Source organism: Babylonia areolata, chromosome 5, assembly GCF_041734735.1.
Source record: "Babylonia areolata isolate BAREFJ2019XMU chromosome 5, ASM4173473v1, whole genome shotgun sequence".
NCBI classification, from domain to species: Eukaryota; Metazoa; Mollusca; class Gastropoda; order Neogastropoda; family Buccinidae; genus Babylonia; species Babylonia areolata.
Genome location: NC_134880.1, coordinates 54671201 through 54686294, shown reverse-complemented (window position 1 = coordinate 54686294; position 15094 = coordinate 54671201). Strand labels below are relative to the sequence as shown.

At 42.3% G+C, this 15094-nt stretch overlaps 1 protein-coding gene across 1 annotated transcript in view; it reads right to left on the bottom strand.

The window, feature by feature from the left end:
* Nucleotides 1–15094, bottom strand: part of LOC143282551 (uncharacterized) — a 31044-nt gene that overhangs the window by 14483 nt on the left and 1467 nt on the right. The window contains exons 2-4 of the mRNA XM_076588236.1: nt 11936–12139; nt 7860–7956; nt 4034–4159 (exon numbers count right to left, since the gene is read on the bottom strand). Of these exons, the coding sequence (XP_076444351.1) occupies nt 4034–4159; nt 7860–7956; nt 11936–12139 (427 nt within the window). The remainder of the gene's footprint in view (nt 1–4033; nt 4160–7859; nt 7957–11935; nt 12140–15094) is intronic.

The window sequence follows — 15094 nt, the reverse complement described above, 5'->3', positions numbered from 1 at the left end:
ATTGCAAACAATTCAGCAGTAAAAATTGAACAACCTTTAGTTAAGTGGAATCTCTTTTTAATGTTAAGCTCGGGGATTACAAAAGCGGCTCCAACTTCAGAGTTACTACTAATTGATCCATCTGTGAAAACACGGAGGTAATATTTGAAACGTGTATTAATTAGTTCTTTGGCCCGAGAGGCAATAATGAGTGGACTGTCACTCTTTTTTAATTGTCCATATGTAAAAATAATATTTGCTTGCTCAGTCAGCCAAGGCGGATGAAAACAATGCGGAATTTTCGCAATCTGGGAAAGAGGCAGACTGCAACTCTCAAAGACTGACTTAGTAAAATCGAACAAGGACGTGTATACAGCTTTGTTACGAATTTCTCTACAGATGTACGTTTCTTCATCAATTTCAGAGACAACCGAATTTGGAACAGCTCTAGCCCTTACCATGTAGTTACAGGCACATAATTGCCTGTGTTCAGGTAATGGCAAAACACCAGCTTCTTTGTATGTTTTGTCGATTGAAGCCCATCGCGGTAACCCAAGTGCAATCTTAAAAGCTAAGGAATCAATACTTGTCAGTTTATGAAGATCAGAGTTTGAAGCAGTGAAATAGATTTCCTGACCATATGATATAATTGAGCGGACTAGTCCCATTGCAGCATTGATCAGATTATTGCCACAATTTATAACAGGGATTCTAGAAAGCACACGTAATAGAGCTATTTTCTTCCTCGCTTTCTCAATAAGGTAGTTTATATGCTTAGTCCAAAAAAGTTTATAATGGAAGATAACACCGAGAAATTTCACCTGTTTATTCGGATGTATGATAGTGTCATTTACCTGTATTTTAATAGCATCCCTACCTTCAAATTCAATCAACTTTTTAGTAAATATGACGAAAACAGTCTTTTCAGCAGACAGGAGAAAACCACTTTCTTTCATATATTCCACAATGTTGTTGATGGCATCTTGAAAATGCTTAATAATTTTATTTCGTTTTGATGTATTTTTTTGTAATATTACAGTTTACATTCTTCCAGAGAGCTATGTCATCTGCATAAGCTACTAATGTGGCACCATTTATGTTGATATTTTTCATATCATAAAGCATTAGTGAAAACAGAGTGGGAGAAATCACACTTCCCTGGGGAACACCCATATTGACGGACCTTGATCTGGATAATATACCCCCTAATCTCACCTGGAATGTCTTCTGGGATAAGAATGACTTAAGAAATTTTAGAAATCGACCTCCCAACCCTACTGTATTTGCTTTATGAATCAATTTATAGTGCCACACAGAGTCATAGGCTCTATGAATATCAACGAAAGTTGCAACCGTGGAGTGACGCTTTGCGAGTGCCTTCTTAACATGAGAAGTTAGATGGACGACATGATCAGTAACACCCCTACCTCTTCTAAAACCAGCCTGGAAAGTAGGTAAAATTCCTTTCTTCTCCAGAAAGTGTTCTAATCTAGTTTTCAAAATTCTCTCAAAAACCTTCCCAAGATGGGGAGTTAACGAAACAGATCGGTAACTGGAAGGGCTAGATTTAGGTTTTCCTTGTTTGTGAATAGGTACTATGGTTGCTTTCTTCCAATCAGTTGGAAGGAAACCTAAATTCCAGCAAATCTGAAAAAAATCTAACACTCTTTTTAAAAAGGTATTTGGAAAATGTCTGATCATGTTGTACGATATTGGATCTGAGCCTGTCGCAACTTTCCCTGACTTAACAGCATTGAGAGCACGGTATAGATCCCCCAGCGTTAGGTCTGCATTAATGTAAGATGCACTGCTATCATTCTTATCCATTTCACAGGGGCAGTTCATATCTTCAAACTGTTTCCTTCTCTTTTGCTCATAGGATGGCAAGTATTCTGTCTGACTCATTTTTGCGAATGTATCCGCAAATAACTCGGCTTTCTCTTCCCTAGTTTTATACACAATATCATTTTCATACAAAGGAGGATCAGGAAGATTATAGACACCCTTTATTTGCTTTATTTCTCCCCACAGTTTTGAAGAGGCAGTTGGGTTGCTAGTATAGTCGTTAATCAGATTTGTGTAGTACATCTTTTTGGCAGCAGCCACTGTTTTATTACTAAAACTATTATCCTGTTTATACTTGTTGTGCAGTTCTGATACTCTTTCTTTGGATTCGATTTTTCGATACCTATGCCAGTTTTTGAAAGCCTCTGTTTTCTTATTGACTGCTATTTCACATGAGCTGTTCCACCAAGTATTACCAGACCGTTTTGGATTGGCTATATACTTTACTTTTGGAATTGAACCATCAGCAGCCTTCAGAATAACATTCGTCGATAACAAATTTCTAAATCTTCTTGTGATTAACATCAGTGTTGAAATTTAAATCAGCAGAGTAATAAGCCAGCATATTACCAAACAGATCCCAGTTTGCTTTCTTTTCATTATATTTCAACCCCATGTTATCTTTAATTATGATCTCATGTTTTACAGATAATACCATTTCAACTGGAAGGTGGTCACTCCCCAGTGGTGTTTTGAGAACTTGCCATTCACAGTATGGATTTATATCAGTCGATACCAAAGAGATGTCTATCGAAGAATTTTTTTGATCTGCCCGATCAGCGATTCTTGTTATTGAACCATCATTTAATATAGTTAAGTTAGAATTAACTATGGTATTCGCTAGATATTCATTGTTGGTTGTGAATTCGCAATTTTTGTCCGACCACAAGGCATGGTGCGCATTAAAATCCCCTAGAATTATCCAGCTATGGGATAAATCTAAATCCATTAACCAGTCAGCTTCACCTCTTGAAACTCCATCAGGGTAGTAACAGTTAACTACAATTAATGTTTTATCTAAGACAGAAAGCTCTATAGTTGAAGAATACAAACGTTTGTCTATACTATGACATGGTGGTTTTCTAGCTTTATATATGATTGAATCTGAAATAATTCAATAGGTTGCAACTTTAACTTTTCCTTTGCGCTCTGTCTCATCAATAACTGGAGGGTAGAAGTAACCCTCTAACTTAGGGAGATTGCTTTTATAACAATTGAGGGACTGGAGGGCAATTATATGAAAGTTGTGATCTTGCAGAAAATGGATCAAATAGTCAAAATTACATTTACTTCTACAGTTCCATTGCAAAAAGCGAAATAGGCCTGCGCCACACCCATCATCATTACAACCTGCTGTCTGCATAAGTGAATAGATACATAGAATAAAGAGTATCTGTCTAATGTACTTCAGGAAAAGAAAAAAATAAAGACACATTTACCTTACATACATTCATTTGGAATTCACACGGCAATTTGACAATATTGATTTCAGTTCAGAGATTGAGGACGTCATGACGCCCGTTATGTTTTTCATGATGCTGACAAACTGATAAGAAAGGTTTTCCAAAAACGAGATTATACTTCCAAGTACAAAATCAGAAGGATCGGAAATTGCAGACACTGGTGAGATTGATTCTTTTCTCTGATTGGGATTGGTCTTCACAAATGTTGGTTGACGTGTATTGACAGGGGTTTTGCAGGATGGTGTTGATTGTTCTGAACAGCTTGATGTTTGATCAGATGCAGACTGCTGTGAGCTGATATATTTCCGTAATGGTGTTGACTGTTCTGAACAGCTAGATGATTTGCCAGATTTGTTATTTTCTCGTGTGTTGTCAGTTCTATCTTCCAATATAAACCTGTCCTTGTCTGTCTTGTCTGTCTCCAACGGGTGTTTGGACCCATGTAGTAATTTTCCATGCACGTTCTTGGCAGTTACAGTTGGCGGGATATCCCTGACTGGAGATTTAGTGATGCCATTTCTTAGTGCTAATGCATATGACTTTGGATTATTAGTGGTAGGTTTAATTGTTTCCTCGCCCGCTAGAGACCGGCTGTCTACGTCTTGGTTCACTGACTGTGCCCGGGCTAGAGCGATGGCTTCAACATATGGCATATGACTGGATGATTTTATTTTACCGGCAAGTACTCTGATTTTATACTCGGGGCAGCCAGGGAAAGAAGCTGCATGGTTCCCTTGACAATTCACACATCTTTTGGAATGCGCACAGGTGTGAGCATCATGGCCAGGGAGACCACATCTTCCGCATACTTGTTTGGCTCGGCACGCATTTTTGGTGTGTCCCAAACGGTTGCAGCGGGTGCATCGAAATACCTGCGGGACGTAGGATTTCACCGCGAATGACTGATACCCTAATGAAATTTGCTTCGGAAGACTGCGTGTCAAAAAGGTAATCTTAACGGCGCGTGATTCGCTTCCATCCTTATTTTTTAGTCTTTTCATAGATTTAACATTTGTAAATTCTCTTTGAAGTTCTAAGAGATTGGTTTCCAGGGGGATTGGTTTTATCACCCCTTCAGTAAAAACCTCCGGAACTGAACATTTGATAGTTATGCCAGCCAAACTTTCACATTTTAGAAGTGATTTTTGCTGATCAGCAGAAGTACAACCGATCAGCCACTTACCCGATGACAGCTGTTTTTGACCGAGGATGGGACCAATAGTGTTGTTCCATAATTTTTTACTGAGGATTCCAATACCACTCAGTGTGGCCGATCCCTTTTTTGTGTCCTCCAAAAGGACTGGAAATTGAAACGAAACAGAAGTTTCATTTGACACTGTAGGCCAGGATGACGACGTGGTCTCCCTGTCACAAGACATATCCTCTGATTTGGACGAACAAGGTGGGGACGATGGAGATGATGACGATGATGAGTTGGACACAGATACATGTTCACCTCTCTCTTTGAGAATTTCTTCAATGAAAAATGATTTTAACCTGTTTATCAGATGTTTTTTCCTCCCAAGTTTGGGGAGATTATTTTCAGAAAGTAGTTTCTTCAATTGAGAAACTTTGGTCTGATTTAAAAGATCTGGGTTTTCCAGGAATGCATTGAAGGTTGTGAGGTTTGACATCACTGCGTCATGTAATAAAAACAAAAATTGCAAAATGAATGGATGAATAGATAAATGATATTAATAATAATAAACAAAGTGAAAGGTAAAACTGCAATAGTCCACACTGTCACAAATATCGATACCTAACTTTGTTGAATGTTAGAATTATATTCTGAAACTAAATTTGGTGACAGGAAAGCTAGCTTATTATAGTAAATTTAGAAACCTACTTATTTTCACCGAAAATAAATCTAATATATCCTCAACATGTCACAGTCTTCTCTTCAACATACACAGGCACACCAATACATCACGTCTGTAAAATTAACAGATTCAAATGTTAAATGTTCAGGATCCGGCTGCCCCAAGTCGGTAGCAAGGTTGGCGACGTTTAATTTAGTGAATGTTGTCACATTTTAAAATGTTATGGGGACCGTTTGTGAAAAAGTACCAAGGAAAACGTGTGTCGACAACTAGACCTGCGGAGTGATAGATCTGTCTGTTTATGTATTGGCGCGTGTGGAGAATCGACGCTGACGGGGGCATCCGACAATTCCGGGAGATGACGTTGCAAACTATGTGTCACAGTCCTCCCTGTTTGTCCTCCCTCCGGAATCAGCCGCGAGCCCTCAATGAGACCGACACGTTGTGCTGGACTTGGCTCAAGCACCCGCCTGGAATCGTCAACACAAGTCACATGCGAAAAAATGTCGATGTAACTTTTTTCCGTCGCAATATAACCAAAATTGGTTCGGCGACGTACAGATCCAGATCCAGATCCAGAATTCCATTCTAAAGCTCAGATCTTTGCGTCCATGGAAACGTTTATGACGAAGACTGACGTGACGTAAAAGTCTAAGTTGTGTACGTCAAACCAGCTCGTCGACTGTTTCTGTGACGCAAAAAGTCGACAAAAATGTGGGCCTTTTTTTTTTCTTTTTTTTTTTCTTTTTCCCCCTGCAACCACTCCCCCTCGAACAGGACGTCCGTCACGCCCACAACCACGCCATCCGCCCCTACCACATCAAGCAAAACACCTGCCGTACAAAAATTCACAGAAGATAATGGTCTACAGAGCAAATCAAATTTCATCGACAAAAAGGAACCACGAATCCCACAACAAAAACAGGGAGGGCCAACTGCCTCAATCCAGGAAATTAAAAAAGCCAAAAACACCAGGAATCACATCCTGCTCAGCCATGAAACACTGTCGGCAAAAACGCACACACATGAATATCCAAACAGTAAGAAAGTACCAGCACACGCAAGAAACCAGGCAACAACCAGGATCACACACTCAGTACCTTCAGGCCGGCCACACAGTTAGCCATCTTGAACCGGATATCACACACACACACACACACACACACACTCACACACCCACACTCACACACACACACACACACACACACAGGAAGTCATACCAAGTCAAATCTAATGTACATACCCATCTTTCGGAGCATTGCGTGGTGGATCCCGACCCTGTCCCGCATCATCACTCGGAGCATTTCCTGTCAGTAGTTTTTTGGCGCCAGCGGCCCTAGGATCGCTCTCTTTATGTTTCCTACGTTTCCTTTCACACACACACACACACACACACACAGTTCACAGTTTTAACAACACTTAAATCAATCATTTTCTATATGTAACACACGCACACACACCAGTTTGGAGTCAGTCTTGAATTACCTTTTTTTTTAATGTTGAGAAAACATTCACTAATTAAAAACTAGAGAAATAGCTTTCAGGGCAGCTTTACTGATGATGGTTTTTGCACAACAAATCATTCGTAGCATGGACACATTTGTTGTGAGACGCGCTGATAGGGTTGCTTTTGGGTGTGCACCATTTAGTGATCAAGGGGGAGGTTACTTGTCTTCAACTGGAACTGGTCAGGTGTCTCCTTCTTGATGTCAAACAGCAAATGACCATGAGCCTTTGATGTGTTTTTTTCTGAAAGCTCCCCGAACGTACACGAGTGTTCGGGGAACATGTGTGTTTAGCTAAACGGTTGATTTGTAAGTGTCACTTTATTTATTTATTTATTTTAAACAACACTAGTAAACGATTGTTTTGGCTGTTCGCAAGCTACACTTTATTATTCCCGAACAAATTTTGAACAATGCTCATCAAGCTCATGTTCCCATGATGTCTTCCATAAACAAACAGTTTAGTCAGTCGATCATGTCATCGATAATCACCAGTCGTCGTTAATACTCTTGCCTGTGTCCCGGTTTGGATAAACCGTCCACATAAGTAACTCCTAACGACTGCTTCTAGCCCGGATACTACTCTTCGTAACACCATAACATTTCTTCTTTCTTGTCTTCATCATCTCAGACACGTGGGTTAATTAAAAGACGTGTGACCCCCTGTCCACCCCCCACCCACCCCACACCCCTTCCCCGTATTCTTAATTTATGTGAGGGCTGGCTTTCCCGGTCAAAGGCTGTTTCCAACATGGATCCACAATTTCTTATGCGGTGGTTTAGAAATCACACGCTGTTTAAAAAAAAAACAAAAAAAAAAAAAAAACAAAAAACATCGCCCAGTTCTACCATTAGCCGTCCCATTCATTTCATATGTCTTTGCCCGTTATGAAGCGCAGTTGTCTGTCATCTTCCTCCATGATCTAATATCTCAGGTCAATACACAGGACTACACATCATTATGCCATGTTCATCATACTCCGACACTACTTGTGTCATAATCGTGGAAGTAAGCCGACCGCAGCTATGGGTATTATTGTCGTCATCAATTAAAACAATGACAAGATACACGTTTATACATCAATGCACTCGAACATTACATCTGTCAGACACACACACACACACACACACACACACACACACACACACACACACACACACACACACACACACACACACACACACACACACACATACGCGCGCGCGCGCGCGCACACTACAGCCTTTAGCTTCTGCTTACTGCTTACCACTTTTTCCTGCAAATCCAGCCGGTAATCACAATCACGATCACGAACAGTCCAACTAGGGCGATGACAGCAACTGGAAAGGCGGCTCCATCCTTGTCTGTTGAGCACCACGTTTTAGTGTCAGTCAGTAATGTGCCCCTCCAAAAAATGTATAATGATGCTACGGCACTCTGATTTTAGAATGTGTTAATCTTGGCATTATGACTTACAGGGACACACACACGCACGCATACACACTCACACACACACGCGCGCACGACCGTATACACGCATATGTATACACACACGCGCGGGCGCGCGCTTTTTTCCTTTTACCCTTCCAGAATCTCTGAAGCGGTGTATTTAAACTACATATCTAAACACTCTGTGCACAACATTATACTGCACCTAACGGACAAAGAAAGAGAGAAAAAATGACAAACACTTCAACAATTTAGACAAAAGCTTTTATACGTAAACCACCTGAATCTCTACAGTTTCAAACGAAATCAGATGAAGTGCTGTTTGATGGACTGGTCTTATTTCAAATGCAGTCTGTTTTTTGTGGGGGTTTTTGTTGTTGTTGTTGTTGTTTGTTTGTTTTTTGTGTGTCTGTCTTTATTGTGTCTGGTTGTTTTTTCTTTGTTTTTTTTTTTTTGTTTTGTTTTTTTGTTTTTTTATGAAAAAGCAGAAACTGGCCAAACAGCTATGTTTTATTTGATAACAGAACTTCTTTCTCTCCTAACTCTCTGCGAAGAACTGTTCACCAGATTTCTTCAACAGGTCTGTCGGTATTGTATCAATGCCTGGGTCTCTGCAAAGGGTCTTCCTGTCCATCCTGCTGTGTTTTTCTGCCTTCCTCTCCATCTCTCTCTTAGACACTAAAGTCAAAGTAAATTGGGTGACAAAAATACGCCACTGTTTATTTGAGTATGGGTTTGGTTTTGTTTGGTTAAACCAAGGTATTGGCAGCGTTCAGTCATTTATTTGTGCTTTTCGCCCGCCAACGTTTGGTCGATTGTGGATGGCAGAAATGGTCTGATCATATTCAAAATAGTGAAAGATTTGATTTTTGTAGGAATTTCAGCAATGGCCCAGACTTCAAACACCGCCTGATGTTGAATATGGATAGATATTTGAAATATATAACAACAAGATTCAGATTAGGTATTTCTGAGTTAGCGGTTCATCATTATAGATTCAGAACATGTAATGACGGTGATCTGATTTGTTCATTATGCAAAGATTCGACAGAAATGAAATGCACTTTGTCCTTTGTTGTCCAGCTTTGAGGAATATTCGAGAATCATTTATTAAGCCTAAAATATTAATGACAACCAAATGTGTTTGAATTGAACCTGTTAATGTCTTCGACCTAATGTGAAATTGTTACAAACCTTGCTTTGCATTTATATAAAGCTTTCAAAGTCCGAGAAACTATTACGTCATGAAAACACTATTTCGTAGCCAAGCTGGTTTTCATTTGGAACTTATGTTATATCGAGTTTTCTATGTATGTTGTATTATGAGATTGTCTTTTTGTATTGTTGTTTTTGTTTTTGTTTTTTCTTTTTTTTCTTTTTCTTCTTTTTATGTATTATGTTCACATACCCCTTCATAAGGGGCCTTGGCCTATATGAATAAACCATCTTGAATCTTGAATTTCCATCTCTCTCGATCAACATTTCCGTGAAGGACTGTTTTAACAAGGGTACTGGATCTTGCCATGTGGCCATGCCTTCGCTGTGTGTGTGTTTTTTTTTTTTGTTGTTGTTTTTTTTGTTGCTTGTTTGTTTGTTTCTTGTTGTTTTTGTTGTTGTTGTTGTTTTTATATATTCATGTCAACAGATCTCTATACGGTTTAATGTGTTGATTGATGTTTTCATGTAACTTCTTTATTGGTGATGTGATCAGTGTACATGATGTCCAGCATCTTGTGTTGACAAAGAACATCTCTCTCTCTCTCTCTCTCTCTCTCTCTCTCTCTCTCTCTCTCTCTCTCTCTCTCTCTCTCTCTGGTACACACATACAGTTACAGTTTCAAGGTGTCGAAGTATGCAGACTGATTCATATACGCTACACATCTGTTGTTATGAAAGCAACAACAAAAACTCGTTCACACACACACACACACACACACACACACACAGACACACACACACACACACACACACACACAGATAACTATTTGGGAAGGTGCACTAGTACCTCCTGATGTTGCCAGCTGCGGTGATGTTGACATCATATCGTTACCAGCTTCTGTAACAGCAGAATGATGATATTGGGGGAAAAAAGATAACAAGTATTTGTAATACAGTTTGATTGATTTAAATATGCGTGCATATACTTCAGTACTTGAATACATTCCATTGGAGATTATTCTGCACTCCTTCGCTTCCCCTCCCCTCTCTTCCTGCATATATATGTGTTTGCAGTGTAGTGAATGCATGTAAGAGAAAGAGAGAGACAGAGAGAGAGAGAGAGAGAGAGAGAGAGAGAGAGAGAGAGAGATTTTGTCTTCAATGTGCTCTAGTCAATCAATCAATTAAATCGAATCAATCAAAAATACTTTATTGATCCACTCAAAATTATTGTATAAGGTCAGGCTCATTGTTAGCACACATACGCGATGATTCACGTGATCAGTCACATCATAAACATACATCAAAACTACTCAAAATAAAACAAAAATCCACAATAAATGTCAGTTGGCTAGCATAACACACACACACACACACACACACACACACACACACACACACACACACACACACACACACATATATATATATATATATATATATATATATATATATATATATATATATATATATATATATATATATAAGGGAACGCAAGAGAACGCTGGCCATTAAGGAGAAGCGTGAGCGAAGGAAGCAGGGCTCAACTTCTGGAGACGTTTTCCCTTGCAACACCTGTGGGAAGTGGTGCGCATCCAGAATCGGCCTCTTCTCCCATATGAGTACACACACCCTCAGATAAGTCTGCCTGCCAACTCATCCGTCGGTCCGACGGGAGACTCCATCATGTGAAATAAAACTCACTCACTCACTCTCTTACCCAGTTTATGAACAAATGACAATTTTTTCTTTGTCCTTCATGAATCACATGAATCGTTGGCATCATTGAAGAGCTCTGTCCCCTGGATCAGCCAGATATCTGTATCGTGTGCATGTCACAAGCTAAAAGCTGGCTGGTGCTGGCTGTCGATGACTGGTGGCCAGTGTGACCGTGTGCGCACATCTCCCGGCTAGCAGCTGTCAGCAACCGGCTGTGGCTACGTTCACAATGAAATCCTAAACATGTGGCTGGCGTTTGCAGGGGACGGGGCTCTTCAATGATGCTGCATATTTCTGACAGCTTTTGGGGAGGGGGGGGGGGGGGGAGGGGAGGGGGGGCGGATGCTGACAACCACCTGGGGCAACTGTTCATTTAGGTGTGTACTCGCAGTGCAGCTGATCTGATTACCGCTGCAAGCAACTTAAACCATGAGAGTTTCTCGCAATGCAAGTGATCACCGCTTTTAACAACTGCAGCTTTGATCGAAATTACAGTTTAGAATGTAGTTTCCTGTTTTCATTGTACAAAGGAGTTTATTATTATTATTATTTTTTTTTTTAAGTTTAGATTTGTTTCAAAGGATGAAAGCAGGAACTTTTAACAAAAAGAAAAAAAAAGAGGTGTTGAGTTCCAAGTTTATACAGCTGAAATACTTAATAGCACTTCCATCATGATTTCATCATCGACAGAAGAGAGGAGAGACTTTGAAGGGATACACGTGTCTAAAAAGTCAGAAATATTCTAACCTGTAGTTCCAGAAATGTTGTTTGGTTTTATCATGAGCAAAAAACAACAACAAAGAAACAAAAACAAAACAATATATACCTACGTGTCTTAAAATAATACATGTATTGAGCTGCAGTTCCAATAAATGGTGTTTGATATGCACAAATGATAAGATCCTATGTATATGATATTCACAAGCAGATGAGCATCAAACAATAAAGAAGAATGCATTTAGATCACTTCTTGCTGGTGCTGGTACAGCTACTGCTACTGACACTACTGATACTCACCAGTCACGTTCAGGAAACAAGGCTGTGGAGTGCCGCTGTCTGGAAGGGCATGACAGGTGTAGCTGCCGGAATGATGCGAGCTGGCGCCATTCAGGTGACAGTCCATTTCCTTTTTCCGCACTCCCCTCAGGCAGGTCATGCCTTTAAACCCGTCAGTGGTGGAGCACAAAGGTTTTCCATTGGAGATGTCGTTGCAGGAAATAGCTGTAAATGATTGATAATCAGTGATCAGATGTGAGCATTACTGATAATGATACTTTGAGGTAGGTCTAACTGCACTCGCAACACACTGTAAACACAACTTGTGTGTGCCACGCACGTGTTTTCAGTAGCATGCGTGTGTGCTTTCGTGCCAGTACACGTGCATGTCTGCATCTGTGTGTACATGTGCGTATCTGATAGTGTGTGTGTGTGTGTGTGTGTGTGTGTGTGTGTGTGTGTGTGTGTGTGTGTGTGTGTGTGTGTGTGTGTGTGTGAGGACGTGTGTAATTTTCCATGGAATGATATAAATTTGTGACGAGTAAAAACATTCTCGTTCTTGAAATTTACAACAGAGAGAAATACTACGGATCAAATTTTCATGTGCGGAATATATATTTTTTGCTTTATACGGAAGTAGAATTCTCGTAGAAAGATGCTATTTATGGAGTAAAATCTTCATACGAGGCTTTTGCTCTGGAGTCAATTTCCCTTGTCAACCAGGAAAAACACATAGCTGGAACAGTGTGAAAAAACCCCAACGGTTTCCGTCATGATGGCACTTTCACACACACGCACACACACACACACACACACACACACACACACACACACACACACACACACAAACACACACACACACACACACACACACACACACATACACACACACACACACACACACACACACACACACACACACCACCACCACCACCACCACCACCACCACCACCACCGCCATCACCACTATTCTTATCATCATCATCAGTTCCCCCGTGAGGATGCCGGGGGTCTTTCAGTATAAATAGCATCCCCGCCTTCTGGAAATTTTGTGCTAGAAATTTCCTCTTTTCTGTCACTCTCTCTTTCTTCTTCTTTCTTTCTTTTGCGTTCGACAGCTACGCAGTCAGGGTCGAAGTCCGAGGGATGCCACAAACTCGGACGTCCGGTGAAGATCGGCTGCCGTCCCCCAGAGCTTGGTGTTGAGGTCAGCACCCCCAGGCCAGGACTGATGCCGCATCTTCTCATACAGGGGGCAGTCTTGAAGAATATGGGATGGGGTCTGGTCAGCCTGGCCGCAATCACATAGGGATGTGGCTGCCACTCCAATCCTCTTCAGGTGTGCTCGGAGGCCGCAGTGTCCTGTGCGAAGGCGGCAGATGGTAGTCTGGTGTCTTCTCTCCAGTGTCCTGATGGGATCCTGGTGTGCCTGGTAGCCTCCGTTCAGGGTGACCCAGCCTCTTCGGAATCTGCTAGGAGGAGAGTTTTTGCTTCCTCATACGTGGCAGGAATGGTTGGCTGTGTGAGCTGGCTTCCTTCCTTAGCAAGGTGGTCTGCACGCTCGTTGCCTGGGAGGCCTACATGCGCAGGCACCCACTGGAGGGTCGTTGGGGCTGTTTGGGTAAGGGTTGTGAGGGAGGCTTTAAGGGACTGGATCAGCGGACCAGGATCAGGGGAGTCAAGGGCCTGGAGTGTGGACATGGAGTCAGTGAAGATGGAGATGCTGCCAAGGGGCTTTCCACAGGAGGAGAGGAATTCTGCTGCTGTTTTTATGGCCAGGACTTCAGCTTTGAAATTGGAACAGAGCTTTCCTCCAGGGAGTGCGATGCTGCTGTGCTCTCCATCGGGAAATCTGACGTAGACTCCACTGCCTCCGTTGTGTGTGGCTTCCTCCGCTGATCCGTCCGAGTATACATGGGTCCAAGAGCTGGCTGGGTAGAACTCCCCTATCATGGCCAGAGTCAGGATCTTGAGAGTAGCTGGTTGCTGGTCTTTGGTGGTGATGCCAGGAACTCTGAGGCTGATGGTGGCCTCTATCTCTTGGTCAAGCCTCCAGATGGAGATGCTGCCAAGGGGCTTTCCACAGGAGGAGAGGAATTCTGCTGCTGTTTTTATGGCCAGGACTTCAGCTCTGAAATTGGAACAGAGCTTTCCTCCAGGGAGTGCGATGCTGCTGTGCTCTCCATCGGGAAATCTGACGTAGACTCCACTGCCTCCGTTGTGTGTGGCTTCCTCCGCTGATCCGTCCGAGTATACATGGGTCCAAGAGCTGGCTGGGTAGAACTCCCCTATCATGGCCAGAGTCAGGATCTTGAGAGTAGCTGGTTGCTGGTCTTTGGTGGTGATGCCAGGAACTCTGAGGCTGATGGTGGCCTCTATCTCTTGGTCAAGCCTCCAGTCAGGCAAGGCAAGGTCAGTGCAAGACTCCCCTTTTGCCGCCAGAACATCTCTGTGCTGTGCTCTGAATGCTTTATACTGGTGGTTGAGGCTCTGACGTTTGAGACGGTTCTTGGTGGGCTGCTCCAGTCTGTGGTGTAGGTGGTGTGAGGGCAGTCTTCTGAGCTTCTCTCCCTGCGTCAGGACTTTCAGGTCGCGTCTTCTCTCCAGGGGCTCAACATTAGCAGTTTTCTCCATGTCATGGATCGGCGTGGACCTCATGGCTCCAAGTATGAGGCGTAGTCCCATATTTTTGACTTTGTCGAGCCGGCTCTTGTTGGTCTTGGAGGCTGTGCCCCACTTCTGACCACTCCCATGTAGACCCTGGCGAGAAGCCTGCTGTCTGCTCCTCAAGTCGTCCCGGCCAGCTTCTTCAGCAGGGCTAGCTTGCGGATGCCTCTCCTCTCCATCTCCTCAATCTGGGGCCTCCAGGTCAGGCGGGTGTCCAACTTGACACCAAGGTATGTTGGTATATTCGTCTGAGGTAAGACCTGTCCCTGGAGCTTCAGCTTGACTTGCTCGTTGGCGGTGGAGAGAGAGAAAAGTGTTGCGTTGGTTTTTGTTTTGTTGAGCTGAAGACCCCAGTCTTCTGTCCATGTAGCGATATTGCTGACGACTTCCTGAAGCCGGTAGAAGGCCGTGCTGGTGTGTTCAGCGGATGTCCATACTGCCAGGTCGTCTGCGTGCAGACTGTTTGAGACGTGCTTCGTGATGTTGTCTCTGACGTCGTTGATATACAACAGA